Source organism: Misgurnus anguillicaudatus, chromosome 1 (genome assembly GCF_027580225.2).
Source record: "Misgurnus anguillicaudatus chromosome 1, ASM2758022v2, whole genome shotgun sequence".
Classification (NCBI taxonomy): domain Eukaryota; kingdom Metazoa; phylum Chordata; class Actinopteri; order Cypriniformes; family Cobitidae; genus Misgurnus; species Misgurnus anguillicaudatus.
In genome coordinates this window covers 11,019,059-11,032,979 of record NC_073337.2, presented here as the reverse complement: position 1 = coordinate 11,032,979, position 13,921 = coordinate 11,019,059, and the positions used below count along the sequence as shown (strand labels likewise).

The window sequence follows — 13,921 nt, the reverse complement described above, 5'->3', positions numbered from 1 at the left end:
GATTTAACATATGAAATATGATTGGGATGGAAGACACGTAATGATTTACTGCTAATGTGAAAAAAAATCATCTGTTCAGAAAGATTCAGTCATAAAGAGAGAGAAGAGAGAGAGAAAAAGAGATGGTCTTTTGTCTCATGTATAACAAGATGAGACTAAAGCGAACGATTGACAATGAGAACTCAACTCTTTCTAAAAAACACCAAGAATAAAGAGAACACAACATCTGTCTCCTGAATATCAATTATTTCATACTTTTAACAAATATCACCCTGAGAATTGAGAAACCTTTTACGTCTGAAAATGTAGAGTAATAGAAAATTTCAGGAAATATTGATCATTAACCTGAAAAGCTCTTAAAAAATAAACAAGCTGTGTTCATTTTATTATTCTCATGACCCAGAAGAGGAGATTTGTGCTTGTAATTCTCCAATACTGTGTAAGAGAAAGCAGCAGATCTTCAGACCTCTGCAGAGAAACATCTGAATGAGATTGATTCACCTGTTTGAGGATCCAAGCGGCCATCTCATGACTACAGTCAAATATAACATGAAACTCTTTGGCCTTTTTCATGTCTTTCAGTAGCGGTTTGGCATCCTTGGTGTCTGAAGCAAGCTGTCGGATTTTCAGCCGAATGTTATATCGGGATGGAGCTTTAATGAGCTCCTGTAGACGGATGAGACCTGTGAAGACACAGACAATACAACACAGCGAGATTGTGAAAGTTTATTGATGAGATGTTTCTTCTAGACAATCTGTGTTGTACGCGGTGACTGTGTTGTGTGTCCACATCAAATATTTTCTTGAGGCAAAATTCTTTTTCATTTTACTTTAGTAAAATACTGTAATGTGTTTCTGACCGTTTAACATTCAGTGTCAAGCTTATTTTATTGTGCACACACACACACACACACACACACACACACACACACACACATATCTGGGGTCAGTATAAAGTCATCAGATCAGATGTGTAGACATGTCTCTCCTCTGGGTCGAGTCTCATTTCAGAATCTTGGGAAACTCAGTGGGAGGGGCTGAGCAAAGCTCTCCAGTGACCTTAACAACGGGTAACTAATGGTCGCCTGGCAACCGCCTCCTTTGATACTGTAGGTGAGACTGAGGACGTTAGAAAGAGATGCAGTAAAAAAACACTTACAAAAAATCCTTACAGAACACGAAAACAAAGTCAGGTGTAAATATCAGCACAAAACACTAATGTTTTCTTAATAGTAATCAAATATAATACATTTGTCAAAATGTCTGGGACATAATTTTACACAAAACTTAAAGGGATAGTTCACTTTAAAATTCTGTCATCATTTACTCATCCTCATGTTGTTCTAAACCTGTATGAATTTCTTTTTTTCTGATTAACACAAAAGAAGATATTTTGAGAAATGATGGTAAACACACAGCAGATAGTGACCATTGACTTCCATAATAGAAAAAACATATTTTGAAAGTATGATGAAGAAATGATAAAGAAAATATTATGATAAATGATGGTAAGCACACAGTTGACGGTACCCATTGAATTCCATCATATTTTTTATTCCTACTATGGAAGTCAATATCTTCTTTTATGGTCATCAGAAAAAAGAAATTCATACAGGTTTAGAACAACATGAGGATGAGTAAAAGATGACAGAATTTTCATTTTAAAGTGAACTATCCATTTAAAAGAAAAAACTAAATTATATTTGCAAATTCTCATCACTATCTGTCATTCTCATTAATCACATGCAAACATTTGCAATAAAATATTAAATAAGGGCAGTGTTTGTTGTGCAGCCTTTAATTATGTTGATTTATCTCTACTTCATTATTATTCAGTAAATGTATTCAATTATAATCACTAAATATCAACCCTTCACATTCATCAATGCACATCACAACTAAAAAACATCATTAAAACTAAATATTGTGTTTTACTCAAAAATAAATCACAGTATCCAATAAATAATTGGTTATGAATTGCATTTCCTAAACTTATTAATCTTTATGAGTTCAGAATTGACTTTTAAAACAGTTAAAGATGCCTCAACATCTGAATCACCCAGAGATAAGATGAGAAGAGAGATTTTTTAAGTGTGACCTCTGCAGATATAGCTCATGTGTCTGACTTTTTGGAAAGGTTTCACAATCTCATGCTTTTAATGTTACGGCATACTGTATGATGTTTGTAGAAAAACTATTGTGTTATTTGTTAATTGAGTTTTAATGTCCTCCGCTTGTATTAAACCTGATATTGTAAAGTTTCTTGATTTGTGTTCATAAATGTGAGTGCAGATGTGTGTGTTACACTTAGGCTATAAATAAAGGTGAAGATCATCTTTCTATGTGAACTTTACTCAATCTCTTCTGGTTTTCAGAAGAAAGACACACGTGTGTTTGGTTGACCACGACACACTTTCATCATAAACCTTTCCATTCCCTAAATCTGTTTGTACACAGAACAGTGTGTACCGCTCATGCTATATATGTATTCATAAGCAAAAGCATCGTTCTCTGCAACGATGAGGAAAGTCTAATCCGTCTCATCCACCTCACAGGAATCACAAGCTCTCAATGTTTCTAGAAATCCACGTCTGATGCTGAGCTGCGGTTTGATGCCTCAGGTCAGTAATAAAGAGCGAACAGAGTCTGAATTTCAGCATCACGCCGGCTGCGAAATGTGTTTGCAGATGCCAGACAGGCTTTGATTTGCCGACAGCGTGAGCCGCTGCTGAATATGTAATTAAAACAAATGACTTCAGTGCCTGGTTTCATTCAATTTGTGTGATTACAGTAGAAACGCTCCGAGAACATAATAAAATTCTTTCTATTAATTAGAAAAGAGTAATGAGAGAAAAGCATCGATGTGATTTATGTGTGCAAAAGCAAACAGCATTAGGAGAAAAGTGAATGAGATTTTCAGAGCGCTGTGATCTCTACAGATATTAGAAGATCATTTACTCTTTATACACCACTAGAGATGCACCGATCCACCGGCCACAGACCGGAATTGGCTGATTTTACGCATGTAACTTTACGACATTCCGATTCCGAGCAGGTCGTTTTGTTGCCAGTGGCGCAAGAAATAACGTCACACGCACACACGCACGCTAGCATTGAATGTTAATATAATTCTGTATCCAGAAACACGATGCATTTGACATAAAGAACGCAACTTAAACCACCCCCACAAATTGCATAGTAATTACACTGAGGCACAATAGTTTCAAATGGACGCAGTGAGATGAAAATACACGTGCAAAATGTACAACGCCGTCACAAGTTAAATGCATTATCATCTCATATTTAAAGGAAAACACCACAGTTTTTCAATATTTTACTATGTTCTTACCTTAACTTGGACGAATGAATACATACCTATTTTTTTCAATGCGTGCACTTAATCTTTGTACAACGCATTGTGAATGTGTTAGCATTTAGCCTAGCCCCATTCATTCCTTAGGATCCAAACAGTGATGAATTTAGAAGCCACCAAACACTTCCATGTTTTCTCAATTTAAAGACTGCTACATGAGTAGTTACACGAGTAAGTATGGTGGAACAAAATAACATGCGAATTTTTAAGCCAATAAAAAATGAGAACTATATTGTATGGCGGAAGAGCACTTAGTTTGACATCGGCGTGCAGTAACATCATCACTCCTGACTATTCCCCTCTCGCTCAATATTACTGCTACTTTAAATAGGAAAAACATGGAAGCGTTTAGTGGCTTCCAAACTCATCCCTGCCCGGATCCCAAGCAATGAATGGGGCTAGGCTAAATGCCAACGCAGTGTACAAAGACCAAGTGCATGCACCAAAAAAAGATGGGTATGCATTAATTCATCCAAGTTGAGGTAAGAACATAGCAAAACATCGAAAAACGGTGGTGTTCTCCTCCAAACATCAAATGTCAGAGAGGCATACAACATTAAATCTTGACTGAGAAGAGGTGAGAAAGCACGACACAGCAAATCACTAAAATGATAGCAAAAGACTTAAAGCTGTTATTAATGTTATGAATCCTTGTGCTTTGACTAGACGTTTTTTAATGCATACTGTTAGGATGGTGCTCATTCGCAAAGGGAGTTAAACTGTCTGTGCAGTACATAACTTAGTTTAAGTGTGTGTAGCATTGCGCGCACCCGGCCGGGGTGTCGCAGGTGCACTTTGGGAGCGGACTTCTCCGTTTGCTTTTGAATCATAGTACTGATATCATATGCCGCTCGATCTGCGCAGAGCAACACGACGTCAAACATGCCCTCAGTCTTTACTGTGGATCACAGGCGCTTGTAACGCTAACCAGTCAAACCTCCAAATGGCATCATAATCACAATAAATAAATAAAAAGTGCAATGTTAAATAATAATAATAATAATAAAGTTATTTATTAAACAAAAGTGATTTTTATGCAGCTTATATGCTGACAATTAAAGTTCTTATAATTGGCAAAAATCGGTATTGGCAGGTCACACCTACAGAAAAATCAGAAATCGGGTGAGAAAATCGCAATCGGTGCATCTCTAATCATTACATTCCATAAATAACATTGTGCTCACCAGTGCTGTCATCATAGACCACAGTGACCGTCCTCCATCTGAAGAAATGGACGAGGTCCAGTATGGCCCGACTCAGAGATGAGAAATCTGGATACAGACTGACATAATACGAGTCTCTGTTATCGGACACCTGATGTTTCCATCGCGTCTGAATGTGAGGGACGCCCAGGGCGTTAGATATGGACTGAACCGCATTGGCTGATGAGCTGTGGGAGGGGCCAAAGATCGCTGCCACGCCCAGAGAGAGCTGCTCACAGGCTGTAGATGTGAGGATAAAAACAGCAAGATATTCTGTCAACAACATAAACTTATTAAACTCAATATGGATAATATTAATTACCAGAGAAAGTTATCTCTCCCTCAATTATATTGCAAACACTTGATATTCAAATACATTGAAACGACTGCATGAAACCACTTCAAGATTTACATTTATCGGTAGTCATTTAGCAAAAGCTTTTGTCCAAAGCGACTTACAAATGAGGTAAACAATTGAAGCAATTATAGCACAAAAACGCAATGTTCCTTCTTACAAAGATCTAAAGGAACGGTTTAACTGATTACTGTAACATTTACATTTGGGTGGGTTTCTTGCATAAAGACTTTATTTACATATGTATTTGGCAGACACTTTTATCCAAAAGCAACATATAATTCTTTCAATCTACACATTTGATCAGTATGTGTGTTCAACTTCTCTGGGATCAAACCCATGACCTTTAAACTGCTAACATAATGGTCGACCATTGAGCGATTGTAAGAATTGAGCTGCAGTATCTCAGAAGGCTTATAAGAGTCATATGGATGACTTACTTTGTTTTTGCCAGATGAAAAACTCCTGCCAGTTTACAACAATGGGATTTTGGTGTGAAATATCAGTAAGTAGCTGTGTTTCCATTACCGTTTAACCCTCATATTATGTTCCGTGTCAATTTGACCCGTTTTGATTTTTAAGCTGTCGGATAAACCAGTTAACCTGTGATTTAATTCTTGAAATTTTGTGACTTTTTTTCAATTATGGCCATGAACATGCATGCAAAGTTTGGAGATGCTGTTATGTTTTGAAGTGTACCAAAATAATTTTGTAACGAGTTTGAGGTTCGCGGGTCAATTTGACCCGCATTTTGTTTTGTTCCAAAGCAACTGTATATACCTAAATTAAATATATATTTTTAGTGTGTGTTGCTTTATTGGTGTTTTACTATCCTGAAATGGGGGTAAAATGCTTCTCCGCACTCTTCTGAGTACTGAAAAAGACTTTTACCGACACAGATGGTAAAAGTGAGACATCATTTCTATTTACAATGTATATGAAATGCTACTTAAGTTACCGTTTTCTTGCAGACATTTTGTCACTTTTTCTCAATTAGGGCCATGAACATGCATGCAAAGTTAGGATACACTGATGTTTTTAGAAGTGTTTTTTTTAGCACAAATAATGCTTTTTGTTACAATTTTGATGTCCGTGGGTCAATTTGACCCATATTTGTTTGTTCCAAGGCAACTGTATAGACACAAATTAAATACATTTATTGCGTATATGTTGGTGTTTTACTACTCTGAAGAGGGAAAAGTGAGCTTTTCCTCACTATTTTCAGTTCTGATAAAGACTTCCTCAGACACAGAAAAGTAAATAAATGTGAACTATCAATTCTATTTTCAATGTATATAAAATACTATGTAAAGCAGAAGAATTCAGACCCACAGAAAATCCAGAGGTGAATACAGATGATGCCAATGGTGCCCCACAAAACATGAAACCAAAATAAGCACCATTTGTGTAAAATGCAAGAAGTCAGAAACACATGTTTGATGTGTGCATATCATGTAAACAGTGATTTCTTGAATTGTACAATGAGCCTCAAGAACAAAAGATGAGCCTGTTTAGGAAAAGAAAAGCTTAATTTCATTTCACAGCAATATTAAATTGTTTTATTTAGGATGTTTTAAACATAGGTATGTAAAAAAAACATGTTGAATTAAAATGTTAAATGTTGCAACAGTTTTTGTGCAACATTTGTTAAAACAAACATGTCAAAAATTGTGGTTAAATGCATTTTTTAAATCATACTTTTTAATTTTAAGTGTTTGTAATGTGTGATAAATACTGATACTAAAATGGTCCTGTTCATACCTAATTCCTTCTTGTTTTTCATAATGTGATTTTTAAGGAATTGCATTAAATCCAATGCAGGTCAATTTGACCCACTCCATCAAAATCGTCACAAAAATCGAACATCGACATTGCAAATTTAAAATACAGCCAATGGAAACACGTCAATTTCGCAAAAACTCCCATATTTCTTTCTTCGCCATCTAGAAAATAATGCAAAAGTTTTGCGCAAATCTGTAATGGAAACGGCTACTGTAAGCCGATGTTCCCATACAAGACTGGAGCGGTTTGTCACAACAGATGGTGAAATGATGTTTTTTACTGAACTCAAGATCACTAATGCAGATATTCAAATGATGTGCCTCTATTTGTCCATTTCATCTTCTTCTGTGGTTATAAAGCAAATGCTATTTGACAGAGAAAGCACCTCAGATGCTATTTCTTTAAATTGAGCCCAATTTTACTTTTTATTCCAGCGTGACAATCGCATCTGAAAGCGGTCTGAGAGAAAAGGGGGTCATTAAAATTACTAATGAGTCCAGCACTGAAGCGCTCGCTCCGAGATGATAAAGCACACCGAAATAGGACAGCGTGAGGGAGGAGAAAAGAGAAGAAATCTTACACAGTTTTTATCTGAACAGAGGAAGAAAACAAATTCATTCTGAGATTAACCTGTGTGACTTTTACTCTCTCACCTTTCCTGGAAGCCTCAAAACTGTCAAAAACGTTGATTCTCTGGATGTCATACGTGAGCGTGGTGTTGGGCAGAAGTGTTCGGTTCCTGTTGATGGTGTTTAGTGCAAATTTAAAGGCGAGTTCTTCTGGTCCTGAGGGTCCGCTCTCGATCGACTCGAAAATCCCACCTGTAGACAGACAGACAAGCATCTGGATATCAAAACATCATCTAATTATTTTCATTTAAGCATCCAACCATAGACACGTATAAAGGCTAGATGTGTTACGACGGAGTCTCTAACGTCATCACCTGGCGGCCATCTTACCACAGGCACCTCGCTCACTCGTAGCATTATGATTTAATGATGCATGTACTTTTAAATTACCACAACTTGCTCAATTTTCTACCGATTTTCAAATGGTTTGGTTTCTTACAATCGTTATTGACGTAGCTATAATTCAGAATGCTTTAACATGTTTCATGAAATTTATGAAGTTTATAACAAACCAAACCGTTTGAAAATCTGTGGAAAATTAAGCAAGTTATGGTCATTTAAAAGTATCTGCACCATTAAAAGTCAATGCTACGAGTGAGCGAGCGCCCTGTGGTGGGATGGCCGCCAAATGCGGACGTTCCACTCAATTGGCCAGCAGCACGGGCGAGACATCTAGCCTTTATACATATCTATGCATCCAACAGTTATGACTGATGACATCACATACTGCAGCACTCTCAACCAATCATCAGAGCTGTAGATGTCATGTGACTGATCACTCTGGTGTCAATGATCTCATAGGAAACATGACCTGATGATGTCATGCACATCAGTACAGTCCAGTCATGTATAGTTAAAAAATAAAGTCCACAGTGAGTACACAAGATTATCATTGGTTCTTTCATCACTACACAAAACATATTGATCAGTAATTAGAATATAGTAGGCTTCAGAAGACATATATTCACTGGAGTTGTATGGATTTATTTTTCTGTTGATGGATGGCCTTTAAACAGCCACTATTCAATGCCATTACAAGGCTAAGAGTCAGGATATAATTTAAAATCACTCTAAATGTGTTCAGCTAAAGAAAAGAAGTCATATACACCTAAGATGGCATTAACGTGAGTAAAACATGGGCTGATTTTTAATTTTTGGTAAACTGTTCCTTTAATCTAAATGCAATACAACTGTAAGAGAAAATAGAGAGATAACAGAGCCTTCAAATACGTGAAATATAAGATAGAAGTGATGACAATTATCTTAACACACAAACTCAATTTATGTGTCTCATCATCTTAAAGGGTTAGTTCACCACAAAATGACAATTTGATGATAAATCACTAACCCCCTGTTGTTCTAAACCATCATTGTTTTCTGAACACATTTTTAGATATATGATGAAACCGGAAGGCTTGTGTCTGTCCAATAGACTGCAGTTTGATTAAAAGACATCCTCAAAAAGGTCCATGTGCCATCAGTAGTTTAATAATAATAGTATGAAGAAAACAAAACGAACAATTTTATTCAACAATTTGTTCTCCTCTTTGGTCGTTCAGTGCGCATTCACGAGCTGACTACAGCGCATGATACTAACGTGACATGCTGACGTAGTAGAAGAAAAAGAAGTAGTATTTATATAGCACCTTTCCATAGCTCAAGGTCGCTTCACATAGTGATATACAAATCTGCACCTCCACATCCACAATACAAACACATAAGGCCAGATTTAGCCACATTGTCCACAATACATATTGAAAAGATACGTTTTTAGCTGAGTACACTAAATCACCTACCACCTACAGTGGACAACCAAAAACCAGGAAAGTAAAAGTAGAGTAGGTCAGACAGGTATGGAGGCGCAAGACAATTTAATACCTTAAATTTTAGAAGTAATATCTTAAAGGGGACATTTCGCAAGACTTTTTTAATATGTCAAATAAATATTTGGTGTCCCAAGAATACATATGTAAAGTTTTTGCTGAAAATACCCCACAGATTTATTATAGCATGTTATAATTGCCACTTTGTAGGTGTGAGCAAAAATTTGCCGTTTTGGGGTGTGTCCTATGAAATGGAAATGAGCTGATCTCTGCACTAAATGACGTGTCGTGGTTGGATAGTGCAGATTAAGGGGCGTTATTATCTCCTTCTGGAGGTGAGAACGCTTGCTGCTGAGTTTTGAACATACTGTAACCTTGCAATGAGTTTTTTAGGAAGGAAAAGAGCATTGCAGTAATCCAGAAGTGATGTGATCAATGCATTAATTAAGATTCTGGCATCATCTAGAGCAGGGGTGGGCATCGAGGGCCACAGTCCTGCGGAGTTTGGCTTCGGCCTAGATCGAACACACCTGAATGTCATTTCCAAACAGTCCTGAAGTCTTCAATTAGATTTTTCAGCTGTGTTTGATTGGGGTTGGAGCTGGGCTCTGCAGCGCTGTGGCCCTCAGGACCAGGAATTGCCCACCCCTGATCTAGAGTGAGAGAAGTTTGAAGACGTGCAATATTACAAAGATGGAAAAAAAGAGTTTTTAACGATGAGAGGCAAAAGATAGAGATGAGTCTCAACATGAACCCCATCAATTTCAAAGGACAGGTCCATCCTTTTGACTATGGTAACAGAGCCAATTATAAATATTTCAGTTTTGTTTTTACTTAGTTTAAGAAAAATCAAGGACATCCAATGCTTGATATCCCTGATACAAGAAGTAAGTGAGTCAGGCAGGGATAGCCTATCAGAGCTGGTATGGTAGATTTGAATGTCATCAGCATAGCAATGAAATTGAAATCTGTGAATGTGTATGATGTCACCAAGTGGAAAAATATAAACAGAAGTGGACCCAGTACTGAACCTTGAGGAACACCCCGTGAGACCAGAGCAGTGGCAGATTTATACCCATGTATGGTGATATAATATTTTCTGTAGCTGATGTGAACAAGGAAAGACCTGAACTAGTACTGATATCAGAAAGGCAAGAGATGAACAGAAATAAAAAATAGATAAAAAGAAATGCAATGTTAAATGTCAAAAAAGAAGAAAGAAATTAATGCATACCCACGGAGCATTTCTCAGCCAATCAGAATACAGCATTCAACAGACCCGTGGTATACAATATGTTAATGCTTTTCTGTTTAATAAACTCTTGGGTGGCTCTTAAAAAAAAAGAAAGGCAAGAGATGAGTATTTCATAGTAGACTGTGTCAAATGCAGAGCTTAGATCGAGAAGAATCAGGATGTTTATTAACCTAGAATCCATGGACAGAAGAATGTCATTAACCACACAAAGAAAAGCTATGTGAAGAGCGAAATCCTGGTGAAAAGGTTCAAAAAGACCATTTGTGTTTAAGAAAGATCTCAATTGTGAAGCCACAACTTTTAAAAGAATTTGAAAATTGTATTAATTTTCAAGACATCAGCAGCATGCGCCATTGTCTGATCATAAACGCGCACTGAACAACCAAGGAGGAGAACAAATTGTTGAATAAATAGAATGTAGCATCTATGTACATATATATCTTTAGTCTGAGGTGGTGCAAAAGAGTGGACTAATACGCATATTCATATCTATAGTCCGAGTTGTGTGATTCAGTAGAGACAAGGAACAATTTGCATATTCATAAATCTGCGTATACTAAATGAGGCATGAGTATAGATTTATATTTAAGCTGTTTTAAAGCATGAATAAATTACTGTGACAGGTAAAACTTTTATATATGCTATTATAATGTTCAAAGATGAGCTTTAACTGAGAAATTATTAACAACAGGGAGATCTTTAGATTTAAGTACTTATGCTTAAATGTTTGATAATACACTGTAAAAATTTGCTGTAATTATGCAGCTGGTTGCCAGTAACTTACTGTAGAAGATAAAGACTGAAAATGTTTCATGTTCATTTAACCTTGAATAAACTGTTGCCAATAAATAACATAAATGTAAAATCTACAGTAAGTATACCCAGTAATACGGTAATTTCTACAGAAATGTTTTACAGTGTAGTGTTGTAGAGAAACACAAATGTATTTATAAAACTAAAATATTAATCTAAAAAAATTAAACGTGTGAATTAGAGCAGAGCATGTGTTTAAAGCATGCACCATTTATTCTCTTTAGTTTATTATCATTATCATTAAACAGATGATATAAATCTTGTTGTTTGGGAACCAGATGGACCGATTTTACAGGGAGAGATCAAAGCCCATTTTATTTCAGAATCTGTTCATCACAAAAACACAAACACAGACTGAATATGTGAGAGAAACAAGGTGATGTTTTTTGTTAGATCCTGTAATACACTCTCATCATCAATGAGGCTGTGAATTAAATTATTTGCGCTATGGAAAACTCACCATCTGGAAATACTGGGAATACCTGCACCAGTAGAGAGCGCAGAAGGCAGAAATTTTAATCTGTGTGAAGTTTGGTGAAAAAGGGTTTCTAAGGTTTATTCAAATGATAAACTTTCTATATAAATAGTTAGTTATTTCAGAATTTTGCGATTATTATTATTAAAGATATTGTTATCATTTATGCATGATTCCTTCTGCTTTCCCACAAAAATATTTTCTGTATATATTCTGACTGTGTGGACCAGCAGTCAATCTAAGTGGGGCAGTGCCACCCTGGCCCTTATGTAGCCTAGCCACTGACACACACAAGCATGCACAAATTGCACGCACATACACATACATACGAACACAAACACACACACGCACACACACACACACACACACACACACTTTCTCTTTCTAAATGAGTACATACATACCACAGTCACAGATGTTTTAATATGAAGCTAACTGTAATAACTCCAGGCTGAGTCAAACCCTGTGAGAATGTGTTTTTTATTTTTAGAAGAAAACTGAACACTGTTTACTTTATATATGAATCTATTTCTCTAAACGTCCTCCAAGGGAGATTAAATTTAATGCTGTGGGGAAAAACTTTCCCCAAACTAGTACAGCTAAACACACGCACACACCCTGACACACACCAGCACTGGCAGCACTTATAAACCACGTTGCATTATTTACATTCATAATAATACATCAATAAATTGTAATTTTTATAAAACAAATCGTAAACAACATATTCAGATATGTGAAAATATTTATATGTAACTATAATATGTAACTATATGTATTGTATCAAGTCTGTGTGTGGGTGTTATAATGATATCTTTACTTAAGGATCATGAGTCTGATAATAAACTTAAACTAAACTGAATTATTTTTATTTAATGTCTGATGTCAAATGTGAGAGAAAGGCTGATGTACAAAGACTTCAGCAACATTAAAAAGATGTCATACAATACAGTATGTGATTCAGTATTAATACACAACAAACACATGGTCCTCTCTCTCTCTCTCTCCCCTGTTGATGTGAAAAGATGCAGATGTAGGGAACTCAGAACTAAAAATTATTCTGAAGGAATGTTGTCTAGCACTCATAAAGCACGTTGTGTGTGTGTGTGTGTGTGACAGCTGTAAGCTGTGTGTTATTCACACTGTGCTGTTTGTGATCACACATTCACACCTTTAATGTAGCATGAAAATATAATGAACCACTCAGACTGACAGAGAACAGAAACAGAGATCACTCATCACACTGTGTGTGTGTGTGTGTGTGTGTGTGTGTGTGTGTGTGTGTGTGTGTGTGTGTGTGTGTGTGTGTGTGTGTGTGTGTGTGTGTGTGTGTGTGTGTGCGTGTGTTGGTATATGTGGTTTACAGGAACATGAATAGTGTATAATGTCATGTTTATTGTGTGTGTGTGCATGTGCCTCTGTGTGTGTGTTGGGTGTGTGTGCGTCTGTATGTGTGTATGCGTGTGTCTCTCTCTGTGTAATTATGATTAATCTTTTATCCTCGTTCAGTCTTTGTGGTGCTAAAAACAGCCTCGGTTGTGAAGATGTTATCAACACAGAAAGGTAAAATGTCAAGTCTGTGCTTTGGGAGAAAGAGAGAGCTTTATTTCACACACACACAGAGATCTCAGATCAGTTTCAGAAAGGAAAATGTATTTCATTTATCTCTTCACATCAGTTATATATCAGTGTTCAGTTCTTGTGTATTGCTCATGTGTTGCTCGGGAGGCTTTGTGGAGTTCTCGTGAGTTTTCCTATATTCATCTCAGACGTCTCTCTTTACATTTCAAATAAAACCAGACACAAATGATTGAGTCGTGAAGAGGGACGGCTCTATACTCTCATATCTCAGCTGAGCTTTCATACAACTGATGTTTAGACATTGATGAGGTCAGAAACATGAGATGACTTCTAGCTCTTTTCCATTGTATGGTACGACTATAAGCTCGTCACAATGCGACTCAGCTCGCTTTACTTTGGCTTGGTTTGATTTTCCACTGACAGTTTAGTACCGCTTCTAAGTGGGCGGGATTATAGACTTATCATTATAGTTGTGCCGCCTCTACTGCTGTGACATCATCCAATAAACAAACACACAACACAGGAGCTGCACAATTATGACAAAAATCTAAATTGTCGATGTATTTGCCTTGACACATATTACAATACATATATAACAAAATGAAGGCAACAACATCACCTGGTTTGCTTGAC

The 13,921-nt window shown here is 36.6% G+C and overlaps 1 protein-coding gene across 3 annotated transcripts in view; it reads right to left on the bottom strand.

Annotated features, from left to right (window-relative positions):
* The window catches only part of LOC129432334 (glutamate receptor ionotropic, kainate 2), a 41,796-nt gene that overhangs the window by 16,279 nt on the left and 11,596 nt on the right, over nt 1-13,921 (bottom strand). For all 3 annotated transcript variants that reach the window (XR_008640059.2, XR_008640060.2, XM_055190680.2), the window contains exons 2-4: nt 7,366-7,533; nt 4,558-4,815; nt 502-683 (exon numbers count right to left, since the gene is read on the bottom strand). Coding sequence is in view for 1 of the 3 variants with exons in the window: in XM_055190680.2 (XP_055046655.2) it covers nt 502-683; nt 4,558-4,815; nt 7,366-7,533 (608 nt within the window). In the remaining 2 variants the exon portion in view is untranslated. The remainder of the gene's footprint in view (nt 1-501; nt 684-4,557; nt 4,816-7,365; nt 7,534-13,921) is intronic.